Below are 20,616 nucleotides of genomic sequence, written 5' to 3'. Positions count from 1 at the left end.
GTTGGAATTATCAAAACATCAAAATTCCATTGTGATTTTTTCCGGCTAAACTCGTCATATGGCCCATTGTGCGTCGTTCTCTGACCACAAATACATAAGCTTCGACATTTTGATCTCTCCCAAAAGAAATAGTAGGGTCCTCAGAAACCCTATAAATACTAATAGGGAACGCTATAGGAAAATACTATGCGATATGAAGACTGAGCCGCGCAGGTAAAACACAAAGGTTGAACTTGACAAAGGAGTTAGAAAAATAACGTCGAGTAGTAGGGAACTAATGCTTACAATGCATCCTGCCCTCTTTCGTGCACTAAGCGTAGATCTAAACCTCCTTGGTGGAATAAGCAGTAGAGCTGCAAAAACATCGGAGCACTATCGATAGTATCGATGTTTAAATATTTTTTTTAAAACATCGATGTTTTTCTTACTATCGTAGTTTTTAGAGGATATGCCATCATTGGAAAGTTTATCCGTTGCTGATTTGGGGCAGGCAAGAAGTATAAAAATTAAAGCGTAATAAACTCATAATCTTTAACAGAACGCTAAAGCGTAACAAATAATGGAACGGGCATATATTTCTGTTGAAAACAAGGGTGCCTAGTACTCTTCACAAACAAACTTTAGCAAACCATAGTAGAAAGCGTAGCAAATTTCTTAATAACTTCGTACTGCTTAAGAAAATTTGGCCCTATAAATTTTTCTTGACCATTTCTTGGGCTTTTTTTTCTTCGTCGAACTAAATAAATGTTTGAAAATAATCATGGTTTATAAATTTTAAGAAACCGCTGCAAGACAGCCTGAACATTTTTGAAGTTTGCTAACTTAACAAAAATGTTTTAAAATTTTCAATCTCACAAATACATTCTCACTTCCATTCTCAAATAAAAGAAAGTTTGAATATTTTCATATACTTGTTTTTTGTTTTACTTGAGTTGCTCTGAAAATTTCAATTTTATAAAGTGGACAAACTTCAAAAAATAAATGATGGCTGACGAATTGAGCGAGCGGTTTTACCTTGAAATATTTGTATCATGGAAAATAATAACATAAGATATCTAGTTTTTATTAACCCGTAACTTTAGTTTCATTTCTGCTTGGATATAAAAATTTAATACCAATGGTTTGTCTCTACGGGAAGCATTGAATACCGAATAACGAATATTTAAAAAAATTAAGACCCACCAACGCAGATCTCCATTATTTGAGAATATCGAGCAACACTAGTGTGCCCATTGTAATTTTTCAATCCTTGAAGTAAACTGAATAAAAAAACATTAAACTGTACCTAATTTTTGTTGTTTTGCGAGCATATTTACCAATCTTTTTGTGCTTATCTAAGAGTTTCACAATGCGTAGTTAACTCAGAGTCGGCAGTTAACTACAGATTTTTGTACTGAAAATCTCTAGTTAACTGCCGATTCTGAGTTAACTACGCATTGTGAAATTGGCCCTAAGAATAAAAACCTGAAGTGTACCCTGGATAATGCCTTTAATTTATTTAACAAGACATAATTTATAACACATATTAATAGTGTTGTTGCTTTATGAATACTTTTATAACATTATAAATTAAATGTGACCTTAAATACAAGTCAAATTAAAATTTAAATTAATTATTGGATAATTTTAAAATAATAAATGTAATTTATTAAAAAATTATGTTTGTTAATTGATAAGGATTTCAGCTTGAAACAAAAAGTTAAAATTCTCAAGAAACCACGATAGTATCGATACTATCGATGTTTTAGTGGCAAAAACATCGAAAAATCGATAGTTTCAAACATCGATGTTTTTGCAGCACTAATAAGGAGCCGGGATCACAAAGACGTGATGTGCTAGAAAGCTTCAAATTGGCCAAGGTAGCCGAATTGAATATAAGGTGAAAAAAAATTGCCGGCAGGGCCAAGGCGAATTCATACAAGGTGATACGGGAGATGCGAGATCGAAATAAAAAATCGATGTTTAAATCGATTGAAATCGAAACCAAAATAATCGATACAGGAGAGATCGTCAAAAAATTTATCGAACTGCCAAGATGGATTCATATTTTTTGGCAAATTACGCATATTACTTAATTTTCTTAAAGAAACAAAAAACTGAAATTACAAACACTATTGTACATAAGTAATTTTTAAAACATGCATGTTAACCAACAATCCGTAAATATGCATTTAAAAAAAGGGAGATAAGGCTTTTCTATTCTAAGACAGCGATATGAGCATTCAACAGAAACTTCATAAGTTCTTGGCCCAACTTTACTTCGAAATTTTGTTTTTCATCATAAGAGAAAATCAACCGTTATTTTAAAAAGTGCACTAGCCCAATAAAGCTTATCGTCGTTTAAAGTACAAACCACTTCTGCTTCTGCAAAACCTCGTCACTGACATTTGTGTCAAAAAAGATATTTGCTCAGCGGGAGCTCCTGGCACCAAGCCCTTCTCCATTCATACTAAAATATCGATACTTAGACATAAGGAGAAGAGATAATTAGGGATAAAAGAGAGAACCGTTTTGAAATAACGGAGGAATTAATTTTTGAAATTTTTTTTATTATCTCGGCGCTAGATGGCGCTGTAGGCCAATTTTATTGAATTTCCTTGAGTTTTTTCAAACAAATACTCAAATGAGAGGTCTTCATAAGAAAACTCAGTCGTGATGTGATCTTAAACACCGCAGTTAATATTTTAAATAGAAAATAATTTATTTGCTGTGTTTTTTATTATTTTGGCTACTTTTTCTTCGCTCTTACCTTATTTTTTGCTTTTTATTTTGGTTTTCAAAATCATCGTCTCAAATAACACTATAGGGGAGCTCACGTGGAGTAGCATTTTAGGTGTAAAGTTGCTACGTAGCAATCTACCACATGTTTTGTTGCTCTCCCAAAAACAAAATGCGTGCTAGATTGCTACGTAGCAACTTTACACCTAAAATGCTACTCCCCTCCCCTCCGCCCATCACGCACAAAACGATCGGCCTTATTCCTTAAAACTTTCTAGATTTTCTTATGCAATGCAATATGAATCAATTGAATGTCGATTCTCTTATTTTTTGGATCGATTCACGGATCGAATCAGAACTAAAAAAATGTACGAAAAATCGGATCCAAAGGGCTCAATTAATCGATCTGCGATTTAAAAATGGTATCTTTAGGTGATACCGGAAGCACAGAAACAAAAAAATTACACTATCAAATTATACGTACGATGACAATCAGAACACAGAATATGTACAACAAACACTTCATTTTGACATCAGCACAATACGCCTTGATATCAGCTCTCTGATAACATCACCTTATGTGTAAGAATCACATTTAGCAGACGGTTTTGAAGTGTTTGTTGTTCTAATATTGAAAAATAAAATTTAAATATCCTAGCTTATAAACTGTTAGACTTCGAGCGTTAAAATGGCAAACATTAAACCCACTATTATGTTCGCATGTAACTTTAAGAGCTATTCTTAGATTGTCGTTGATAGTGTGCCTTATGTTGCTAAACATATTGCAATGGTATCAGAGTCTTAGTGGTTTACCAAAAACGCTACCGCTCGCTTGGATGTACATAGGGTTCGAACGATACTATCGATATTGAGTAAGTATCGATACTGAGGGTATAAAAATGAGTACTTTAATGCTCGATAACTTATTTGGTGCTTTTACTCAATACTTTGCAAAGTACTCGTAGTATCGAATACTTTTTGAGAAACACACTTTTTAAATTTTTTCTTCCATTGGCAACCCAATTTTCTTTGCTTATATGGATTACTATCATTCAATTTTGTCCATCATTTAAAATAAACTGATACTGCGTGTCTGTTGCTTAACATAAACCAAATAAGTTGAAGTTTAATGGCCTTATTCATAAAAAATAAAGTAGGTTTAAAGAGCTTAATAAAATGCCATTTTCATATATTTTTCAGTTTATAAACCTTTTTTATTTTTATGAATAAGGTCATAAAACTTTACGCAAGTTCACGAAAATGCAGAATTTTTAGAAACTTTTTGGGTATGCAGTTTTGTAACCTATTCAAATTTACGTCTAGCCTACTACCGTTGTCTTTTAATTCAAACTTGCACATTAGCTCTGATCCAGTACTCCATGAACTTACAGGATTTTACACGTACTTGCAGGAAGTTGCAGGAAAAATGTTCCCGTACTCCAAAATCCTGTAAATGAGAGCGACTTTTGAAGAGTTGTGTAGAGAATGAAGTTGCAAGATTTTACCCGAACTTTTTCTTCTGGTAAAATCATGAAAAGTGTCAAGCAATCACTGGTTGACGTTTTTACAGGAAAAAAGGTTTTTTTGTTCCCGTACTTTTTGTTGTTACTCACTTTTTACTCTCACTTCAGAGAGTAATTTTGCTGTTTGACAGTTTTACAGGATTTTTCACGAAAAGTATTGGATCAGAGCTAATATTATACTAAAATTGAATAGGCTACAAAAATGCATACCCAAAAAGGTTACACAAATTTCTTAACAAAATGTGAAATTCGTGAAAGTATATATATATATGTATGTAAGTACATTTAACGTTAAAATTACATCTAACGTGAAAGTAAGTTCTGCAATGAAATAAAAATCATATATTTTAAATTTCTACTGTTTTAATTGCAGGAAATAACTAGATATACGATTGAAAAATAAAATAATTTTAGTATCCCAAAAAACGTTTTTTTAATGAGTCCGATACTGAGTAGTATCGATACTTTTTCCCTGATACTTTTAGAGTATCGATACCATGAGCTCGATGCCAGAATGAGTACTCAGTATCGATACCAAAGTCTGAAATTTCGAACCCTAGATGTACAAAATCGAATGAAATCTATTTTTCTAAGATGGCGCTTCACTTGTACAAGGCGGTTATTGACATAACGAGTAATAATAAAACTGGTATACAAACAAACGAGTAATGAGTCCTAAGGTCTAGTTACAGTTTCATCTTAACAACTAACTCTTAACGTCTAGTTAAGGTGTGTAAGTATAAGCACATGCCTACTCTACTACTGTTTCCTACAGCTCGGCCGTCCTGACTTATAGGAGCTCCTGATTCTACGACGTTTTTGTAAAAACAAAGTTTTGGTCACAGCAATCAAAACTTTTAATTTTGCTTGGGTTTCTAGTATTTTTATCACAACGATTTCCTCTAAAATTGCACCAAGGTTTCAAATTTGTTATCGACCAGGTGCCTTTATATGGAATCTGTGTCTGCTGAAAACCTTCTACATCTTCGACTATGTAGCGATCGTTTTCCAGAACTTTAGTTATTCTGTTCGGTCCCTTGAACTTGGGTATCAATTTGCTAGACACACCTACTTGTGAACTGACATTGGAGACTACAACGTAGTCTCCTACGATAAATTTGCGTGGTTCTCGCCGTTTTTTATCTGAGTACGCCTTGTTGTAATTCTGTGCTTTACGTTGCTCTATTTCTGCCTGTTCTCTGACGTTTTTTATTATTGATGGACTAAAATTTTGTACTGGTTCTATTACATTTTCTCTGATACTATCTACGATCTTTCCTTTTTGCCTAACTCCGAACAAAAGTACACTGGGTTGTTCCCTAGTCGATTTGTGCACCGTATTGTTCATGGCATGTTCTGCCGATTCTAACATTTTTTCCCAGCTTATCTCTTTCTCAGAATCTACCATTTTTGCCAACATAGGCCCTAGGCTTTTGTTCACAATTTCAACCTGCCCGTTTGCTTGAGGCGAGCTTGTCGCAACTTTTATGTGTTCTACACTACTTTCTTCTAAAAATTCCTCGAACTCTTTTGACGTGAAGCAGGTTCCTCGGTCTGACACTATGAACTTTGGTCTGCTATAGGCCCGGAAACAATCTTTTAAGGCTGTAATGGCATCTTTTGAAGCGGTGGTTTTCGCAGGGTAGAGACGAACAAACTTTGAGAAAGCGTCGATCACCACTAAGATGTGTTTTGTACATTTGCTATGAATGGGTCCGTAATGGTCAATTTCGAACGGCACCTTTCCTTTTGGAATCATGTGTAACTGCCCTTCCTTTTTACCGCTCTTACACGAAAATTCTACGCATTTCAAACAATTTTCTATGTGTACTGACGCCTTTTTTTAACATTGGGGAACCAGTAACTTTTCCCTATTGTCTCTACCACCTTATCTATACCTAGATGTCCCATTTCGTCATGGTATTTAAACAAAACTTGTTCTTCCATAGGCTCGGGTACGTAGAAAAGTAAGTCTTTGTCCTTCTTCTTATAGATTAATCCGTTTCTCATCTCATAATGACTGTTTTCCGTAATTTTTTTTATCTTTCCAATCCGTTCGTCTCGACTTTGACATATAATTAAGTTTTCTTCGAACGTATTGGTGTGAATCACTAGCACATTGTTTACTCTACCTAGCGCGTCTACGTGTTGCATTCTTTTCCCTGACCTATGCTCAACCTCGTAATCTAACGCCCACCTCGCAATTCTTGGGTTCATATCTTTTTTATTAAGTGTCAATGTCAGGGAGTTGCAGTCAGTGACTATCTTAAACTTAATACCTTGCAGATATACCCTGAACCTTTCCAACGCATACACTATCGCTAGTGTTTCTAATTCGAAGCTGTGATATTTGGATTCTACATCCGTCGTTCGTTTGGAGAAATAAAACACTGGATGTAGTTTCCCATCTTTTTTTTTTGTAACAATATTGCTCCAAATCCTAGAGAACTTGCATCGCAGTGTAACTCAGTGGAGTCGTTCGGGTCGTAGATTGCTAATAGAGGGGACGCAATAAGTTTTTCTATAAGGGTTTTAAATGATTATATTTCTTCTTTNGTAACAATATTGCTCCAAATCCTAGAGAACTTGCATCGCAGTGTAACTCTGTGGAGTCGTTCGGGTCGTAGATTGCTAATAGAGGGGACGCAATAAGTTTTTCTATAAGGGTTTTAAATGATTATATTTCTTCTTTCCCGAACTGGAACTTCCTATCTTTTTTCCTAAGATCATAAAGAGGTTTGGCTATAGTCGCAAAATCTTTTATAAACCTTCGGAAGTATGAGCACAAGCCTAAATAACTTTGAACTTCCTGGACTTTTGTTGGGACCGAAAAATTTTCTATTGCCTTTAGTCCCTTTTCGTCGGCTTGAATACCTTTGTCGCTAATGATATATCCTAAGTACGATACCTTTGACTGTAAAAACTCGCATTTATCCAGTCGTAGCTCTAAATTATTCTGAACAATCCCCGACATAACTTTTTCCAATATTTCTAGATGCTGTTGTACGCTTTGCGTTGCTATCATAAGGTCGTCTAGATAAATTATAACTTCTCCACTTCGGATCATGTCGGCAAAATTTTATTAATGAACTTCTGAAATGTTGCGGATGCATTTTTCAGTCCGAATGGCATCCTCAAAAATTCGAACTGTCCCAAGGGGGTAGTGAAGGAGGTGTACTTAACTGAGTCTTCGTTTATAAAAACGTAAAAAATCCGTTTTTTAAGTCTAACTTAGTGAATATCTTTTTGTTCGCCAACCTGTCCAGTAAATCGTCTATAAGTGGCATGGGATAACTGTCTTTGACTGTAACCTTGTTTAGTTTCCTATAGTCAACGCATAACCGAAGTTCAGCTGTTTTCTTTTTAACCAATACTATTGGCGACACAAATTCTGATTCGCTTGGTCGTATGTATCCCTTTGCCAAATATTCGTCTATTATTTTTTGTAGCGTTTCTTTCTCACTATAAGATAGTCTTCTCGGAGGACACGCAAATGGCTTATCGTTTTCTAGCGCTAGTCGCATTTCCTTTCTTACAAGGGGCTCACGTAACTTTTTTGAGTTCACATAAATTTTCCTAAACATCTGCACGAAACTTTCTTTTTCTCTACAGCTTAGCTGTTCACCTACTTTGAGATCTACGTCCGTTTCTTCGCAAGCATCTATTGCCATAATTTCATTTAACACTTCGCTAATATTACCTTCGTTTGCACCCTCTGTGCTTTTCACTTTTTCGCACTTGCCCTTGTTTTCCACGACTAAATTGCTCACTTTCTCGACTTTGTGCATTTTCTCAACTTTGTTTTTGTTCTCTACTTTGTCCACAACATTTTCTACTTCCACTTGTGTAAACTCGACATTTCCTATCTTCAACTTTGCGTCACTAGTTTCAATAAAATCCCTGCCTAGCAAAACTGAATAACCCATACATTCGTTTGGAACCACTAGGAGTTCAACTGAATCATATTTATTCAATACTTCTGTGTAACATTTCATTTTTCCAACTATACTCAAAGTGGACTTATTCAACCCGTAATATATTTCTTTGACATCTTCTGATTTTGCTCCTGCTGGCACTACAACTTTCTTGATTAGGCTAACGGGGCTTCCTGAGTCGACTAAACATTCTACGAACATATCACTATTAGCATGTGCTGATACATATAATTTAAAATAACTTACGAAAGTGTTCTTGCTTTTTTTATATTGACTGCACTCCGCTGATTGGTGGCCTTGCTGTCCGCAAGCGAAACAGGAACCGGCTTCTCTTTTCGGCATTCTGCAGTCCTTTGCGTAATGGCCAGAGCAGTTGCAATTGTAGCATCGCATCCTGTTGTCTGGTCGAGGCTTTGTGCTGGACGCTCAGGGAGATTAATGCAGCGGAACGCCCTCACTACGTCGTTCGCGGAAGTAAAATTTCGTAACCTAGCCTGATTACGTAGTTGCCTGTCAGGTATGCCTTCTATGAGGTAGTCCGCGAGGTCCTCGTCGCTCAGGTTGAGCCCGCCGCCTAGCAGACATTTTTCGTTGAAATAGTTGGCGAAACTCTCCTCGGGTGTCCATGTCCGCTTTTCGAACGTTTTTGGGAAACGCCGGCTTTGCACTATACCATGCCAGGGCTGCGCCTCTCAGTTTGGTGTGGATTGCGACACCCAACATAGCGTCGTTTACTTGTAGTACTTCGCGGTAATGTAGCAACTGATTGTGCCAAGCGTTGAAACCGTCGCCGCCATCGTATGTCGGTATGATGTCCTTCAACGTTTCGAACGGGACACCCTCCCTTATTCCTTTGCTTGCGTTGGTATTCGCCGCCATTTCATTTTCTTTTTCCAACAAAGTCTTTTGCAAATTTAGAAGTTCAATTTATTTTTGTAGCAGTTGAATTTTTAAATTGCTTGCTTCAACACTACCGTTGTCGACGTCGGGCATGGGCTGAACTGTCGCACCGTTGGTTGCTGTGTCGTCTCTCGAACTGTTATCCGATAAGCGGTGCCCAAATGTACCGCTACGTGTACACGACAATATATTTCGCATGTATACCGCGCCATCATCGTTGTCTGTACCATAGCTGTTCCCGTTGTCTTCCTCGCCGTTGTTTTGACCGTTACTCCTACCGTTGTTCTGACCGTTGTTCGGAACGTTGTTCTGACCGTTGTTCTCCACATTGTGCTCACCGTGGCTTTCCTCGTTGTTCTCACCATTGTTTTCCACGTTGTTCTCATCGTTGTTTCTGGCCACACTTTTCTCGCGCTGTTACTGACCATTTACATTTTCCATCTCTTCGTCGTCGCCACCATCTAAAACGCTTTTTTCGCCTGCCTTGTCAACTGGGCATAATCCTCGCGCCTCCACAGAAAGCTCGCTTAACCTGGCGGCTAATGACGCTTTTGCACCGCTGGCATTGATGCCTACAGGGCAGATCGCCACCGTTTAGGTCGGCGAAGTATCTCAGAAGTTGTTCGTCCATAGGGCTACATTCACTACGTATTCTACTACTCAGGGCTGGCATCGAGTCAAACCCAGGGCCAGAAATCTACACCTGCTGTGTATGCCGGAGACGACTACACCACAACTCCACCTCAGTCAAGTGTAATGCCTGCGAGGGGTGGAGTCACCTTAGAGTCTGCTCAGGACTACGGACACATCGACAGTGGACCACGTCGTACGTGGCCCCCTCTTGATCAAACAGAGCAGCCTCCACGGCTAACCTCAGTCCACCCTAGCAGCCTCACACAGTCACCACAATACAACAACATAATAACACCACAGACCATACCACATCCACGACAGACCACATAACGACAGACCGCCAACAACTCCTGGTTCCCCCCACAATCTGCACGGTATGTCAGACCAGGATATTCCGTAATGTGACATCAGTCAAGTGCAACACCTGCCTTGGCTGGTGCCACTTTAGGGCATGCTCAGGTCTGCGTACCACGCGAGATTGGACTGGGAACTTCGAGGGCCCGTGTTGCGCTGCTCGGTCGCAGACCTCAACTGCGACGCCTCCCGCCACCACCACAGGGCGGCAACCATCACAGCAGCGCACACAGCCAACGGCGGTAAGAACACACACATCCCTTACACCCCACATCACGACACGTCTCCCGAACCACATGAAGCTCCTCCAATTCAACTGTAACGGGCTACAGAGCAAGATTGAGGAGATAACCGTCTTCATGTGTCGGCGTGATATAGCTGCGGTCCAAGAGACGAAGTTGCCCAGCAATTCAACTTTGTTGATTTGCGCCGGGTACTACGTGCACCGTCGAGATCGCGAGCGAGATAATGGTGGTGGCTTAGCGTTCATCACGCACCACACCGTGCAGTATCGTCTTATCGAAGCAGACATCGACCGCAGGGATACCACCCTAGAATGTCAGGGCATTGCTATCCGGTCAGGCGATGTCGAGCTCGAAATATTTAACATATACATACCCCCTGTCACCTGCTGCCCGGCAGGATATCACCCTGATATAGGTGCGCTCCTCAGNTAAAATATTTAACATATACATGCTGCCCGGCAGGATATCACCCTGATATAGGTGCGCTCCTCAGAGGTGAAAACCGTATGGTAGTAGGTGACTTTAATGCGCACCACGATCTTTGGCACTCAAGCCTGTCAAACGATCGTAGGGGAACAGACTTGGCTGAGCAGATAGACGATTCGACATTCTGCACAATGAACGACAACGCACCTACCAGGATTATGGGTAACTGCAGTAGCTCGCCAGACATCACCATAGTCAGCGCTGGTCTGATAAACAGCATAACATGGCGACCTATGCTGACTTTAGCATCAGACCACCTACCCATAGTCATCTCGATAGATAAACCAACCGACTTTGCCTCCGCCAAACACCGGACCTATATCAACTTTTCTAAAGCTGATTGGAAAGGTTACGCGGAGTTTACCGAAAACACCTTCACAGCGCTTCCCACACCAACCGACGTCCATCTCGGTGAACGTAAGTTCCGCAGGGCTGTCACTGCTGATGCAGCTCGCTTCATACCGGCAGGATGTATAACGGACCCACGTCCAAAATTCCCTGCCGAAGCGGCTGTTCTAACCGATGAGCGTGATAGCCTTCGTCAGGCCGATCCCGGAGATCCCCGTATCAGGGATCTCAACGCGGTGATTCGGCAACTAGTAAACGTACATAAGCGGAAGAAGTGGGAGGAGCATCTGAAGACCTGTAACTTCACCTCTGGTGTGAGCAAGCCTTGGTCAACCGTGAGGTCGCTGTCCAATCCGACGAAGCACGACGACAGAATCGAAATTTCCTTCGGTGACCATGCTTCGTCGGACCCGAAGCGATGCGCGAGCTATTTTAGCCGGAAGTTCGTACTGCATCCTCCGGGGGACAAAGCAAAGCGTCGAGTGACCAGAAGGCTGCACAAACTGCCAACAACCTGTGCCCCCCTTGCTTTCACTTGAGGTGAAGTTCAGGTGGCCATCGGGAAGGTGAAAGCCTCCAAAGCCATGGGTCCCGACGGAATATCCATGCTGATGCTGAAAAATTTGGGTCCTGCGGGGGTAGCGTACCTAACGGAGGTCCTCAATTTGTCTATGGCCACTCTCATCATCCCAGACATCTGGAAGGTGTCCCACAGAGGCTCAAACGGTGGTCGGAAAATTATCTGAGTGGTCGACACTCATCGGTAATGTTTAGAGACAAAACGAGTAAATTCAGGAAAATAAAACAGGGGGTTCCACACGGTGGTGTCCTTTCCCCGCTACTGTTTAACTTTTACATTTCAAAGCTCCCTCAACCACCAGAGGGAGTCTCGATTGTCTCTTACGCCGACGATTGCTCGATCATGGCGACTGGGAATGGAATGACCTGTGTACGAAAGTAAACGGGTATCTCTCCGAACTTTCTCGCTTCTTCACTGCAAAGTGTCTAACCCTCTCCGCTACAAAATCCTCTGCGACCCTGTTCACAACCTGGACGAAGCAGGTCAGGCTACCGCTGGGAATTCACGTCGATGACACACCAATTCCGACGGTGAATAACCACAAAAAACTCGGAGTAACATTCGACAGCCTGCAAAGACAAAGAAACGTTGCTGGCAACATACAAGGCAATAGGCCGCCCGGTTTTGAACTACGCAGCTCCAGTGTGGTCGCCGGGGACTAGTAGGACGCAGTGGATGAAGCTACAAACTGTACAGAATACCGCACTCAGGACAGCGAGAGGATGCCTCCTGATGTCGCCCGAACACCATGTCCACGGCGAGGCGCAAATGCTGCCCGTAAAGGAGCACAACATAATGCTCTGCAAGCAGTTTCTGATCGGAAGCCACAGAAGTGGCCACCCAAACAGACAGCTGCTTGCAGAGGAGCCCTCGCCTAGGCACGTCAGGAGGCATCTATATGAACTGACGGACGAAGTCCAACCTCTGGACATGTCAGCTTATCGACTGGCCCTGAACGGCATTCACAGGGAGTCAGTCTCGAGTTATGTAGACTCTAGACCTGTGAATGCCGTTCTAGGCATACCGCCCCCGGACACAGACGAGACGGAGCTTCATCTGCCTCTGGAGACACGAACGACATTAGCACAACTTCGCTCCGGCTACTGCAGCAGGTTAAACTCTTACCTGAGTAGATTGAATGAGGAAGTGCCAAATGAGTGTCCGGCATGCGGAGAGACCCCACATGACTTGACGACAACGACTGAGATACCAACCGTCCTGGGCGGGGTTGTTGTAGCCGCTAGAACAACAACAACAACAACATGCCTACAGCAGCGCCACAGGCCTTCAGCTGCAATAGAGAGTATCTTTCCGCAATTACCGCATCGCGATTCATTTTAAAACTTAAGTTTTTACTAAAACTTTTACACGGAATTTAAATTTTATAATCAAAATGGGTTCAAAGACCACTTCTGATGCAATGGTATCAGAGACTTAGTGGTTTACCAAAAACGCTACCGCTCGCTTGGATGTACAAAATCGAATGAAATCTCTTTATTTTTCTAAGATGGCGCTTCACTTGTACAAAGCGGTTATTGACATAACGAGTAATAATAAAACTGGTATACAAACAAACGAGTAATGAGTCTTAAGGTCTAGTTACAGTTTCATCTTAACAACTAACTCTTAAGGTCTAGTTACAGTGTGTAAGTATAAGCACTTGCCTACTCTACTACTGTTTCCTACAATATGCATATACACATTTTTAAGATGCTTACAAAGAGGGCAGTCACAAAGGTTAAGTATATCTAAAAGGGAGACAAGGAGTTTTGGTCATGTGGGATACAAGAGAAATACATGAGATAATAAGAGAAACAAAAACACGCATAAATCAAATCGCACTGCTTATACATACTATGTAAGTAAAAAAATCTAAAGATAATGTATATGCATGTATATAGGCTTCAAATGGCAGCTGGAATGTGATCAATGTTTTCACGATCATGAACTCTAGTCGCTTCACTGTCGGTACGCCTTCTAATGTAGACTTGTCCACGAATAGAGAATGCACTAACTAGGCGGTTTTGTTTTTTTAGCTNTTAGCACAACTTCGCTCCGGCTACTGCAGCAGGTTAAACTCTTACCTGAGTAGATTGAATGAGGATGTGCCAAATGAGTGTCCGGCATGCGGAGAGACCCCACATGACTTGACGACAACGACTGAGATACCAACCGTCCTGGGCGGGGTTGTTGTAGCCGCTAGAACAACAACAACAACAACATGCCTACAGCAGCGCCACAGGCCTTCAGCTGCAATAGAGAGTATCTTTCCGCAATTACCGCATCGCGATTCATTTTAAAACTTAACTTTTTACTAAAACTTTTACACGGAATTTAAATTTTATAATCAAAATGGGTTCAAAGACCACTTCTGATGCAATGGTATCAGAGACTTAGTGGTTTACCAAAAACGCTACCGCTCGCTTGGATGTACAAAATCGAATGAAATCTCTTTATTTTTCTAAGATGGCGCTTCACTTGTACAAAGCGGTTATTGACATAACGAGTAATAATAAAACTGGTATACAAACAAACGAGTAATGAGTCTTAAGGTCTAGTTACAGTTTCATCTTAACAACTAACTCTTAAGGTCTAGTTACAGTGTGTAAGTATAAGCACTTGCCTACTCTACTACTGTTTCCTACAATATGCATATACACATTTTTAAGATGCTTACAAAGAGGGCAGTCACAAAGGTTAAGTATATCTAAAAGGGAGACAAGGAGTTTTGGTCATGTGGGATACAAGAGAAATACATGAGATAATAAGAGAAACAAAAACACGCATAAATCAAATCGCACTGCTTATACATACTATGTAAGTAAAAAAATCTAAAGATAATGTATATGCATGTATATAGGCTTCAAATGGCAGCTGGAATGTGATCAATGTTTTCACGATCATGAACTCTAGTCGCTTCACTGTCGGTACGCCTTCTAATGTAGACTTGTCCACGAATAGAGAATGCACTAACTAGGCGGTTTTGTTTTTTTAGCTCAGTTGCCAGTCGCATAAGCTCACGATTCTTCCTAGTTAGGCATTTATGTACGAAGATCTTCTCGCCAGTATTCAATCCTATGTTACGCAACGATAGAGAATTTCGGCCAGATTTTAAAAACAGTAGCAATCGCCTTAAACAATTGTGAGCGATCAAACGCAGAGTTTAATTTGACGATAATTGGGCAATGCTGGTTGCTACCTCTGTTCTTATTTTTGTTTTTGTTCGCGCGCAGACGAAAGGTAGAGCGTACGGGAAGTGGGGGCAGGTTAACCGCCTGGCATAGTTTTGAGAACAAGAGAACAAAATTTTTTTGGCACCTGCGGAACACCACAAATGATAACATCAGTCGCGACCAGCGCATTCTCCAACTCATCCATTTTCTGACATAATGTAATAAAATCTTTGTTACAATTTTCGCGCAACGTCTCTAGCGCACTCACTCGCTCCTCCATAGATGTCATTGCGGACTTAAAATTGACAAGATCAGCACAAACTTCAGACATTTTCTGCATAACTCGGTCTTCGCTTTCTTTAATTTTTGTCATTATGCTAGTCATGGATGCTTCCAATTTCAATTCAAGTCTTTCTAATAAACTTACCGGTGTTGGACTGTTTACTCCTTTGCTTAGCAGGTTTTGAACGGGAGTTTGCAGGGGAGAGGATGCCTTACGAGCAGTTTTTCTCTGACTTTGCAAAGGAAGGAAAGGAAAAAGAAAATCAAGCGAAAAAAGGCGACGTAAACATATATCAGCTACAGCAGTGCTGGCGTTCGCACAGATATTCAACTTAATTAGACTAGTATATTTATTGAAGGTTGGTAAATACTTTAAAAGCGTGATTTCATGCAGCGCCACAAAAACACCTCCACTCACAATGACATTTGGTATTTCACATATGTATATATATGTACATATGTATATGCATATCTCTAAAGCTAGCTGAAGAAATTATTGATTTTTAAAATCTATTAGCTATTTTCTCTTGACCGTTAGAACTCAAATATTGAAAATGTTCTTTCTAATTTGTGAAACTCAAACTGGAAATTTTCAAAGTCATGCAGGGCAGAACAAAAAACTGTGTGAAATGTTTTTTCACAAAGAACAACAGTTATATTGTTATTATTAGGGAACGGATTTTTAGGACCTAAACACCTATAAAAAAAGCAAAATAAAATAACGAAATAGGCTAGAAAAGGCAAAATAAAATAGCAACATAGGCAGGAAAAGGCCCTAGAATACACAAAAAAGGCACTAAAAAAGCAAATATCTTAAAAAAGGCAACATCAAAGAAGTATATATGGAATCAGAGAAAACTGATCTGATCTTAAGGGCAAGGCAGTTGGTAGCTATGTACGTGCAGAGAGTAAAACCTGTCTTATTTCTCTATTTATCCCTAATTATCTGTGCCTTTTATATTTAAATATCGATATTTGGGTATAAATGGATAGGACTTGATGACAGGAGCTTCCGGTGAGCAAATCTCATTTTTGACACAAATGTCAGTTACGAGGTTTTGCAGAACAACGCGTCGCGGTGTTTGTTCCTTTAGCCAGGGCTTTGGAGCGGACTGAGGAGCTAAGGGTACTTTCACACAGAAAGCCGGAAGAAAGCGAAGCTGCTTACCGCAAATGATAAGCGGCAAAAATGTTTGCTCAATTATATTCAAAATATTTGTTGTAAATTTGGAGCAGAACTGGAGCAAAGAGCTAAAAAAAATAGTTTGCTCCTTAGCTCCTTAAAGAAAAATTTTCAATATTTTGTTTTTGTTGTTTTCTTGCCTAGTAACGTGTGTGGACCAAATTTCTCTGAGGAATTTGGCCCACACAAATACCCACCACCATAGCACCAGAAACCGGCAGGATGACACCACACAAGTCAGAGCAGGCAGCAACGCAACAAGCCACAACAACACAAGTCATAGCAACACCCGACAACCTCTTCGTTGCTATGACAACGCAACATCACACAGCAGCATATAGCTGTACGACCACGCAACATCAAGCTCACAGCCTTTCAAAGATATAACACAGCCGCTCAACAGTTAGGCAGCACGAGACTGTGGTCGTGAACAGACGGTTACTGGCAAGAAGTGACGTCATTTGCGCCGGCTTGAGCCTCGGGCTTGATTCCACTTCTGCAACAGCTGCTGGTAAGGGTGATTTCTTCTGCGCCGACTTGAGCGTCGGGCTGAACGTCACTTTCCCAGTGGCACCGCCACAAGCTACATACACTCTCACCACAGCCTCTCGTGAAACCGCGTACGGGCGACACCCGCCGTCAGCAGAGCGACGTCTACAGCGCCATCAAGAAGCGCTCCCCACCGCCGTCAGCAGAGCGGAGTTGACAGCGCCATGTACCGGCACGACTAGAGTGCTACTCTCCGGCGTCACTAGAGCGCTACTCATCGGCGCGACGCGAGCGTTACTCAACGAAGTTAACTGAGCGCCTCTCATCAGCGCGACCACGAGTGCCACTGGCCATCGACGTCAGGGCGCGACCAGAGTACCACTTTTCAACGACATCAGTGCGCTACTCTCCGACATTGCAAGAGCGCCACATACCGGCGTCACCAGAGCGCTACTCACCGACGCTGTTAGAGCGCCACTCATCGGCACAACCAGAGCGCAACTCGCCTATATTGCAAGAGCGCTCGACGCGGCCAGAGCACCACTTACCGACGTTAGCAGCGTGCCACTCATCGGCGTGAGCAGGGCCCACCAGTACTAAAGCCACGCCACTATGGCATAACGGGCCAGTAACGGAACACAGAGCCGTTACCCAGCTACCAGAAGCGACATTACTGGAACTTTGAACCGTGATCTTTGTTTGTTATATGTTTATAGACGATAAGAAAGTTAGCCAATAAAGTACGATTTACCAGAGCCCCGAAACTACAAATTTATTGTAACGAATCCTGGACACGGCGAGTATACCCCAGCATTGTAGAAAAACGCCTCGTTACAATTAGCGCCCGAGCAAATCGTACACGCGCAAAGGAAAATTTTTTTTGGAACAAACAAAAGCGAATAAAATGGCGGACACAGCGTGGCTGGATGATGTACTCAAGGAGCAACTAGTGTCCAATGCACAGGAATTGGGGATCGAGTGCGCGGGTACCGCCCGAGAAATACGCAAGCGTATTACGGCTCTGGCAGCCAAGGCGCACACCGACTCGGAGATCTGCAAATACTTCAAAGATGTATGATTTTTATAAATTAAAGAAGAATCTTTAAAAGAACTCCTCCAAAAGGCCTTGTGAAGTACGTCCTATAAAAGCCCTTCTGGAAGGCCTTCCATGGGTAGCGAAAGAAGAAGTCCTTCAATTTGTGCCACTCCATATAAAAAATAAAGGATAAAGGAATGTATAGTGAAAGGCCTCTGAACTCCCAGGAAGGCCTTTCAGACGGGCTTTTAATTCCTGAAATTATCTACTGGGCGCACATATAGGAAACAAAGCACTCATTGCCTCGCGAGGCTACTGGCTGCCTGGCACTGATCTAGATGCATTTCTGCATCACAAAAAAGGAATAAAAAAAATTCGCCTATGTTTTTTTGGCGGTTAGGACTCGATATGTAAATAAATAAACAAAAAAGTTGTTTATTGGGAGCGGGAGTGGAGCAAGAGCGGAGCGATCAAAAAAACCTTTGCGCCAAAGCTTTGCTTTAAACCAGTGGTCGGCAGGCCATACCCTGCAAAAATCTTGACTACTCCATGCATGCGTGTAAAGAGTACTCCCTAAGGACCAAGAAGTACTCCAAAATTACCCACAATTCATATAAAAAATATGGTCCAATTAACATTGCGATGTCCTAGGGCAGGACCATATACTCCATCTCTGCATTACATCAGAGTAGCACAAAACTACTCCAACATATTAACAATGGCATTGCTGTTATTTTTTTTGTTTGTACACGGTTTTGTTCTTCACTTCTCAGATGCTTTTTCGAAACTGATAAAAACCAAAAACAAAAAATTAAAAATTACATGTTGCCTCTGACGGCATTCGAACCCGAACATGCTGGGAGATAACAACTAACAGCAAGCATCTTTACGTGTTCACAGGGCTGCCAACTTGGCTCAAAACGTGCCATTTTTGGCCCTATTTTACATCAAATGGCACTTAATTTTTCAATTTGGCACAAAGTGGCAAGATGGCACTTTTGAAAAATAGTAATATTTCAATAAATTTTTGTGAAAACTTAAATTTTCTAATTTCTAAAGGTTATTCAACTGGTTTATCATATTTTGGCATTGAACGTTTGTTTTAGAAATGTGGTTCTTATTTTATTGCTAAATATGAAGGATTTAAAAGGATGGCACCTTTTTGGCACTTATATTTTTCTATTGCGCACATTTTGGCACTTTTTTATCCTCAATATGGCACCTCATAGCTAAGGATAGTTGGCAGGCCTGCACGATCAGTTACAGCCAGACATGCATATGTGCTTTCAAATGCTCAACTTCAATCACATTTCGTTAAAATACGAGCAGTGATCGGGTAACAATAAGCTGGTGCACACGAGTTGGTACGCTACAGCCTGACAGAGGAACACTTTTGTAAGTACTCCAATATACCAGAAATAAACTACCAGGGCTGTAAAAAATTGCAATCAAATTGGATTGCAATCGCATATTTTACATAATATTGCAATCTAGTTTAGTTGCAATTAACATTGATTGCTTATATTTTGATTGCAAAAATTGAAATTTGCAATGATTTAGAAGAAATTGATTGCAATAAGTTTTTGATTGCAATTAATTTTTGATTGCAATCATTAATTGCATAAAAATAGCTAACTGCAATCTGTCTAAATGACATTTATTTTGATGGATAATTGGAAGTACGATGGGGGTTAACGGCATTACACCTAGCAGTAGGTTGTTTTGATTGTCGTCTTTAATGTTCCGCTAATCGAGAGCATATACAATGTGCGTGCATAAAAATTCGATTTTCTGCATGACAAAGCTGCAACTAATCAGCACCTCCATCGTGTTTTTCAACCATCCCTAGTAGTATAACATATCAATGGCTGAGTGGAAGATCGACCTATCTCGGCAGCCAGTTCGAAAACGCCCTATCCCAGAAAATTTTTCAATAACGCTCTACTTCAGAATTTGATTTAAGAACGCCCTATCTCAGAATTCGGTTCAGAAACGCCCTATCTCAACTGCCGATGCAAAAATGCCCTATCTCAGCACATTTTCAATGTATTTTCGTTTGAGATAGGTCGTTTTTGAACCGAATTCTAATATGTATAGGGCGTTTTCAACCAAATTCTGAGATAGGGGGTTTTCCAATAAAATTCTGAAATAGGGCGTTCTTCAATCAAATTCTAAAGTAGGGCGCTCTTGAAAAGTTTTCTGAGATAGGTCATTATCGGCATTACACCTAGCAGTAGGTTGTTTTGATTGTCGTCTTTAATGTTCCGCTAATCGAGAGCATATACAATGTGCGTGCATAAAAATTCGATTTTCTGCATGACAAAGCTGCAACTAATCAGCACCTCCATCGTGTTTTTCAACCATTCCTAGTAGTATAACATATCAATGGCTGAGTGGAAGATCGACCTATCTCGGCAGCCAGTTCGAAAACGCCCTATCCCAGAAAATCTTTCAATAACGCTCTACTTCAGAATTTGATTTAAGAACGCCGTATCTCAGAATTCGGTTCAGAAACGCCCTATCTCAATTGCCGATGCAAAAATGCCCTATCTCAGCACATTTTCAATGTATTTTCGTTTGAGATAGGTCATTTTTGAACCGAATTCTAATATGTATAGGGCGTTTTCAACCAAATTCTGAGATAGGGGGTTTTCCAATAAAATTCTGAAATAGGGCGTTCTTCAATCAAATTCTAAAGTAGGGCGCTCTTGAAAAGTTTTCTGAGATAGGT

General features: G+C 40.7%; 1 protein-coding gene across 1 annotated transcript; it reads right to left on the bottom strand.

Moving 5' to 3' along the window:
- Positions 1-7,435: 7,435 nt before the first annotated feature.
- On the bottom strand, positions 7,436-8,377 carry LOC108369030 (uncharacterized). The gene has a single exon (XM_017624003.1). It carries the CDS (start codon positions 8,375-8,377, stop codon positions 7,436-7,438), a length of 942 nt encoding a protein of 313 aa, XP_017479492.1.
- Positions 8,378-20,616: the final 12,239 nt, after the last annotated feature.

The sequence above is a fragment of the Rhagoletis zephyria genome, unplaced genomic scaffold (genome assembly GCF_001687245.7).
Source record: "Rhagoletis zephyria isolate East Lansing unplaced genomic scaffold, Rhagoletis_zephyria_1.1 Rzeph_scaffold_03470, whole genome shotgun sequence".
Lineage (NCBI taxonomy): Eukaryota > Metazoa > Arthropoda > Insecta > Diptera > Tephritidae > Rhagoletis > Rhagoletis zephyria.
This window is presented reverse-complemented; position numbering and strand designations above follow the sequence as displayed.